Below are 8,248 nucleotides of genomic sequence, written 5' to 3'. Positions count from 1 at the left end.
ATTATTGCTATTGAATTGTTCCTCAAATGGTGAAACGTGCCGGAGCCATCCTACCGAAGTGATTATGACATTTCCGCTGATCCAATCTAACTATAGCTTGCGAAATAATATCATTTTGAATGAAATTAAGGGAACTTATAATGTTTGATATGTGAAAATTTTGTTGGATTAAATAGGAACACTTTAAAAGTTGGTTTTTCTCATTTCAATGAAAGTGTTTCATAAGCTCTATTTCGTCGATATAATAAATAGATGCCATTGTAATGTAAAATATTAATGAGAGATATATCATTCTAAGTCAAATTCAATGTAGATATTCTATTATACTTTGAATTGTGCGTGATTTTGATGTGATCTTTTGAGTCTACACTTTTTTGACCTTTTTGTATATGGGAATAAAAAGCTAGGAAAAGAACATAAACAAGTATAGTGGAGGAGGAAAGAGAGAGAGTTGTTGAAAGAACAGAAAATGGGGGAAAAGTTGTTTTGAGAAAAAAAAAAAGTAATATTTGTCATACTTTGTTACTTCTGAATGTCTTATTAATTTTGGAATTTGGACTAGAACCACTTCACTCTATTAAGTAGATAACAGGTTGAAGAGAAAAATCTTGTAACAGGACAAAAGGTGACCCAACCTAATTTAAGATTTAATAAAAGCTAGCTAGTGTGGTTGAAGTAAGAGTAGATTTATATAAGCAGACTCATTCCTTTCAAAATAACATGGATCCTTTATCTAGTACAAGAAAATATTAGGTGGTGTTGAATCTTTACGTGAGTCACGCTCTACCCCCTCATTGATTGCCATGGGCTTAGATGGTGGCCCACTATCAGTCTCGTCTCTTTATTCTACCTTGCATTTCTCTTTCTTCTTCTTCTTCCTTTATTCCTTTTAGCCGGTGCCACTACCACAGTCAGTAGCCATGCCCATGGAGCCCCCACCACCAACCACTGCAAACTCATGTTGGCCTTGCCTGATTGTGAATTGAATTTGTTTTCGTTTTTTTCCTTGTGGAGTTAGGGGAGGGGTCATCTTAACTCTCTTTTTATTGGAGTTTTGCTTGTTCTGGTTCTACATTGGTGAGAAAAATCTAATTTTTGTTAGGCATTTCGGATGGTTGTAGAATTAAAAAGGGAGGTTTTAATGAGTATTTTGATTTCTTCATGGATGGTGATTCCTTTCCCAACAGTACCAATATTTAGTTTAACTTATAAAATTCACTTTGCTATACTAGTTTGACTTTAATTGGAGATTGAATATATCTTTTTGCAAGAATCAATTGAGTTTGATGCAAAATGATTATAACTTGATTTGTGTGCGATCTAAAGTTAATTTATGAGAAGTTATATGATTGTCACGAGCTAACCAAGTATATATATTATTGGAAAGTCACTCTTTGTGAAATATAGTCTTCTTTTTGTCGCATGATATGTATGTGTGTGTGCATGTGTGTGTATATATATAAAAGAGGGGTGATGAGTACAAAAAATGAGACCCCAACTAAGAAATTATATCACCTTAATGGTAAAAGTTACAAATATAATGTCACATCAAATAGGTGTAGTCTATACCAAAATCACATTGAATGCATTCAATTCAATACAACCATTTTAGTTGAGGCAAACACTCAGGGCATTCATTAAATCCTAAGGCCCATACACAGTTGTAAGATTATGCATATGGTGAGCAATGCAATTCAATTCCCACGTTATACATGGGGCATTACCTAAACACTTTTTCTCTTTACCTAGGCCACAAAAAATGACAAAAAGTGACACACTCCTCTCTTGGACACCACCAAACATTCTTCCCATCTCCTCACTTCAACCCACCAACCTCTCTTGGACACCACCAAACATTCTTCCCATCTCCTCACTTCAACCCACCAAACACTCGTCTCTCTCTCTCTCCCCATCTCCTCACTTCAACGCCACCAAACACTCCTCTCTCTCTCTCTCTCTCTAAGTTCACCTCCTCTCACATGTTTCAGCTTGATTGGTTTATAGAAAATTGATCCACAAAATTATATATTAATTTGATTGCTTTATAGAGTTAGCCGCTTTTGGATTAAGTCGACATCTTTTATTAGATTTTTGTGTTTATTATTTATTAATTATAGCAATCACAATAGATCCAAGTACTCCTTAATTGGAGATTCTTATCAAATAAATACAAAAACTCACCAGATCTTACAATGAAATTAACATAAAATTGCTAGAGAAATATATGAGGAATAATAGAAAACACCGGATATTTACTTAGTTCGATCCAAGTATCGATACTTGTACCATGAGAAAAGCTAGCGGCAAATATTCCACTAATCAATCTAAAATTATAGAGTAACAATCACTCACAAACTTAAGCTTTTCCAATGCTCAAAAGCAAGACCCCTACTGTTTTAGTCCATTCCATTTCTTTTATATAGTTTAATGTCAAGAAAAATTTGAACCCATCTCTTTACACAGCTTGTACCGTCTCTAGAGGAGTCCGTCTTTTGATTAATCAATCTCGGATCCAAAGAAATTAGATAAAGTATAGTAACAACCTTATCTTGGTTGAACTCCTACGGCATGACTCCAAGAGATAATCAGTCAAGAATTTTGATCCCTCTCATCCAATTCAGGTCGGGTCTCGTATATGAGTTCAAACTAGAAACATCTTTTAAGAAAACTCTTAATTGGAGCTCATAAATGTGACCATTCAATTACATTTAAATTATCATAATCTTAAAAAAAAAACCACATTAATATTTCGTTTAACTTGGAAACTTGGCTTTGCCTCTTTTATTTGACTTTGATTTGAATTCAAATAAATCTTTTTACTTAAACTATTTTTTCTCCATCTGAAACTGATGGACATTTTTGAATTTCACACAAGATGATAACAACTTGTCTTGTGTGCCATCTAAATTTAATTTATGAGAAGTTATATGATTGTTCTAATCTAACCGTGCATATTACTGGTACATTACTCATTGTGAATTTTTTTCCCTGCGAGTGATGTATATACTGGAGAAGGGTGTCAAATACTAAAAATGAGACAGCGAATAAGAAATCCGGCATATCCCCGAGCATACGAAGTAACAATTATTACCAAATAAAAAAAAAATACTATTATAGATCTAGTGTCATGTCAAATATCAATATGCAAAGTTCGTACCTCAATTAGCATTCTCCATTCAAATAAGCCTTTTAATTTAGACAGTCACTTGTAAAATTCATTGAATTCAAAGATTCGGATATGATCACAAGATGTTATGCTTTGTATGCATACAATTCATTTCCCTAAAGCTTCCGAGGGACATGCTTAACACGTTTTCTCTTTACCTCATGCACAAAAAGTGATTTATTCATGGGTCCATAAAACGAATAAATTGAGTCGAAAATGGTTCGATCGAAAATTGATTAATTTAACTTGTTTACTCAGTTTTATGCAATACTAATATAATCACTAATATGGAATTTCTACCTGACCTGAATTGAGATCCATTTTAGCAATTTTTTCGCCTTAATTGTTGTTTGTGTGTATTTTGCGATTTGTGTGTATTTTGTGAGCTCGAACTTTTGTATGGATAATTTAGGAAATACAATCTATATTGGGGTTGTTCCCAATTGGAAATAAGAATGAACGACAATTTCTTTCCTAGAGATTTGAACACATTTCACACGTGTGAGGAGGGGCCCACCCAGACTAGTTACGAAACGACTGCCCCTTTCTTTTAATTGCTGGGAGTGAGATGGTCAGATTGGGCCCCATCTTGTGGTGGACCATGGTTCCATGCTTTAGATTGGTTGGATATGGACAAAAGTCTAGACCCATTTAAAAATCCATATTTAATTAGACTTTACAACTCAAATCTATAAAATTTATTTATTAAAATTTAATTAACTCATATTTGAGTATGAGTTATGATGATGAAGTTAATGTTTCTTTAGATAAGTCGTGGTCTTGAAGTTAATGTCCTTACCCTGTCGACTTTATTCTCTTCAAATTCCTTTTCAATATTAGAGATTTTAAAACGACAAGATGACATTGATATACTTCTGTCCCAACCATGTAATCTTGTTTGTCTTCCTTTTATATTACGAACGGCACAAAAGCACCTTATCCTACCGGCACTCGGCTTAGATAGCCCCAGACTTCACACGCTCTTCCCATTCTCTCTCTCTTTCTCCTTCTCTCCATGGATTACCCTCTTCTTTCACCCGGAACAGAAACTCGTGGAACCTCTAAAGCTCCCTCAACCGCGTTCGCTTTGCCACCCGACCTGGAGCCAGCGTCGACGGGGTTCTGGAAGGTCACGGTCGACAGGAACTCGGAGTGCATGCCCTCCGACAAGCAAGCGTACCTGAAGAATCCATGCATCTACAGGCTCCCCGCCTTCATCACCGACCTCAACCCCAAGGCCTACCAGCCACACGTCGTCTCTTTCGGCCCCTACCACCATGGTGAGAAGCACCTCCTCCCCATGGAGGAACACAAGGACCGTGCGCGCAACCGCTTCCTCGAGCGGTCTGGGAAGTCCCTTGAGCCCTTTTTCGAGTCCCTGAGGGAGGCAGCGTGGGACCTCAAGGAGAGCTACGATGCGCTGAGCCAAGAGTGGGGAGAGGGCAGCGAGGACCAGTTCCTGGAGCTGATGATGAAGGACGGCTGCTTCATGCTTGAGATCATGAGGGCCGCCACGATAGGGAAGGAGAACAATGACTACGCGCCTAATGACCCCATCTTCAGCTTCCACAGGCTGGAATACATAACGCCGTACATAAGACGGGACATGCTGATGCTGGAGAATCAGCTGCCGATGCTAGTGCTGTATCAACTGGTCGCCGTCGACAGCAATGGCGAGGAGGTTAGTTTCTTTAATTTCACTCCATCTTTAGAGAGGTCATTGCAAGCACGCAAACCCCCGCACTAGGTTCCCCTAACAGTACATCAACAAGACAACGATCTCGAATTCAATGCCACTGACTTCACTCCGACAACGCAGCGTGATGAATACATCAACAGGACCAACAACCTCGTCCTCAGTTTCTACTCTCTCGACACGAGCATCACGGAGATGGGCAGATGCCTGCACGTCGTGGACGTCTTCAGGAAAGGCCGGCTGAGGGAGCCCAAGAAGGTCCAGCACAAGAAAAAAAATGTGGGGCCTGAGGCTGGCGAGGTGACAATCTTTTCTAGAGACCACCTCTATGGGAGATTTTTTTTCTTTTTTCTTTTTTTCCTCCAAGCAAGTAGTATCGACACGACAACAATCTTGTATTCAATGGCTTTACTCCAACAACGCAGGGTGACAAAAGCTCCCTCGACACGTGCATCCCGGGGATGGGGCATGTCCTAGACGCCTTCAGGAAGTGCCTACCGAAGAAATCCACGGAGGTCCAGCATGAGATAATCCGGTCGGCCACCGAGCTCAAGAATACCGGTATCCAGTTCAGGAAGAGCCTGACCTGCAGTCTCAAGGACATCTCCTTTGCCAGAGGGGTGCTAAAGCTCCCCGCTATCATGGTGGATGACACCACCGAGTCCGAGTTCCTCAACCTCATGACTTTCGAGCGCTTACACATTGGGACTGAGAACGAGATCACATCCTACACCAAGTTCATGGACAACATCATCAACAATGAGCAGGATGTCGCGCTCCTCCACGCCCAAGGCATCATCCAGAATGCCATCGGGTGTGATAATGCAGTCGCTGAACTATTCAACTCGCTGTGCAGGGAAGTGGCGGTCGGACCCCACAGTACCCTTGACGCCGTGCAGAAGAAAATCAGTGAGTACTGCGAGAAGCCCTGGAACAGGTGGAGGGCTAATCTCAGTCACACCTACTTCAGTAGTCCTTGGAGTTCATTGTCTGTCATTGCCGCCATCTTCCTCTTCGCACTCACCATAATTCAGACCATTTTTGTCGTGCTCACCTACTATTGAACCCTACTTTCTATTTTCCATTTTTGAGTTTTTCTCCTTGTGGCTGTGCTCGATTATTATCTGTCAATCGGTTGAGGATTGTTGTCATGAATGGTTTTCCTCCCGTTTTCAGTCGTGCTTATTTCCCTCTCTAAATGTTTTGAATGATGGACATTTGGCTGTTTATATATAGTTATCAGATGATGATTCTCTTGTTTCAGTCTTCTTCATCTTTGTCCAATTTGGATTGGTAGTCTAAAGGATGATCAAGTTTTAGGCAAATTAAATCCTCCATTTCAACAATTTCTCTTTGATTAAATTTTGTTGAAGTTGTGGTCAACTTATCCAGAAAATCCAAGACACTACAAGTTTCTAGATCTATGGTTAAGTACTTTAAGAAGTTTTAGCTTTGTTGGCGGTACTTAGAAGTAATGGCTAAAAATCTGTCCAACATGAAATATGAAGCAAATTTCTCTGTTCGTGACAGAGATTCTTAACACAAGGGTCGATTAGGAAGGACTATAAAAAGGCTTCATGCTCGTTCATTCATGTTCAGACCAACTACAGCTCCATAAATCCCTTGTACCAAACATTTTGATAATCCAAGAAGCTCCAAAAGCTCCTTCCTTGTTCCTTTGCTGAGTAAATCCCCACAAACATACACGTATGCACATTAACACTAAAAGCTAACAGTGGGATTAAAGCCTCACTTGATTGGTATTGGGCATAAGTCCTATTAACCCGCTACTAAAATCACGCACCCAAATAACCAATGCCAAAACAATGGCCAACTCAAGATGGCGCAAGATTTTCAAAATATTGTGGAGAAAGGATATGCGGCTCCGCAGGAAGGAACAAGCTTCCGGCAAACCAACTACAGAAAATTGCAAGGGCTCCGTATGTCATTCAAGAAGCACTCTCGGAAACAATATTTCCGCAAACCATTGGAGCAAAAAATGTAAAGACGTGTGTTCTAAAATAATGAGGAAGCTAAACGATGTATGATATTAAGTATTGTGAGAGAACGATATCACTAGAGAAATAAAAAAAGGAACATTAAGGAAAAATTTCCACGATTCTGTCCAGCCATCAGCAGCCACTCCACAGGGAGGGTTAGCTGCAAATAACAGTTAATCAATTGAAGAATTGCAGAGTTATAATTGCTCACAATGCTCAAGTGTTTCCCTGTCCAAGATTATACTGAACCCATAGTATTTAGCCTAACGTAATTGCTGGATAGACAAATCACTGAAAACTTGATACACTCATCAATCTTCACCAGGAAAATGCCTCAATTGGATGACAGATTCTCAGCACAAACTTCACCCGATGTTTAATTTCCTTTGTACTACCAAGTAAAGAGAGAACTCCACTTTATGGCTTGAAGAAGTCAACGGCACACTCAGCCCCACGCAAATCCATGTTTCTCCCTTTACTCTTCCGATGAGCACCAACATATACATACGAGCTCCTTTTTTTTTTTTTGTTTGGCTACAAGGAGTTCCAGTTAATGGGCGGCTTGGATAAGGATACAACAGCCTACTCTCTGAGTTCTAATCCAAATATGGTAAAGTGTGCTGGGCTTGAATCGAATAAGCATCTTCCACTCAAATCGGGTTTCATACACGAACTCAAACTTGTAACATAATTTAGACCATATTAAAAGAAGAGTTTCAAGATGCAACAAAACACAAACCATTAGATTTTAGTCTCTTCAAAATGCTACGATAAACAATTATGGGACCCTCATACAATAATGTGGAAGATTAAACGGATGAGTAAATCAAATGAGGGATTATGGAGTTGATATTAGGGTAGTAGAAAAAAATAATTGTGACGCTTATTAGAGAATACAATCCTATTGTCACCATTATAGAAGAATCTAAGGAAAACGATGTTAGTGAGTAAATAAATTAGCTCTCTGGAGGCGTATGAAAAAAGACTAAGGCTATTTGATGAAGATTCCATTGAAAGTGACTTTCACTCTACAATAAATATGTTGTCTCATAAATCTAAAAAGCTACAAGGAGCTTGTGGAAAAATAAAAGAGAAGGAGCGTTATTTGCAAGAAAAATAAATCAATTATAAATTATGACTTCTAGATAAATCACAATAGCCCTCATGTAAAATACATAGCCACATAGGGAAAAAAAAGTGTTGGTTTGAAACAAATTATCGAGGTAATTATGTTGAAGAAAAAGAAAACACAAACAATATGTTCAACGCAAGCCAAGTGGCAAATGTCGGAAAAAATTATACATGTTATATCGGTAATGGTGTAGTAATCACAGATGTGCAATGAACTATGTTCAACAATCTTGATCTACCATCTCTGATGGGGCA

At 38.8% G+C, this 8,248-nt stretch overlaps 1 protein-coding gene across 1 annotated transcript; it reads left to right on the top strand.

Annotated features, from left to right (window-relative positions):
• The first annotated feature begins 4,065 nt into the window (after positions 1-4,065).
• LOC108955809 (UPF0481 protein At3g47200) lies at positions 4,066-6,112 on the top strand. Its single transcript, XM_039303433.1, has 3 exons — positions 4,066-4,847; positions 4,986-5,162; positions 5,288-6,112. The coding sequence occupies exons 1-3, from the start codon at positions 4,182-4,184 to the stop codon at positions 5,924-5,926; spliced, it is 1,482 nt and encodes a 493-aa protein (XP_039159367.1). The 5' UTR covers positions 4,066-4,181; the 3' UTR covers positions 5,927-6,112.
• Positions 6,113-8,248: the final 2,136 nt, after the last annotated feature.

The sequence above is a fragment of the Eucalyptus grandis genome, chromosome 10, assembly GCF_016545825.1.
Source record: "Eucalyptus grandis isolate ANBG69807.140 chromosome 10, ASM1654582v1, whole genome shotgun sequence".
Taxonomy (NCBI): domain Eukaryota; kingdom Viridiplantae; phylum Streptophyta; class Magnoliopsida; order Myrtales; family Myrtaceae; genus Eucalyptus; species Eucalyptus grandis.
This window is presented reverse-complemented; position numbering and strand designations above follow the sequence as displayed.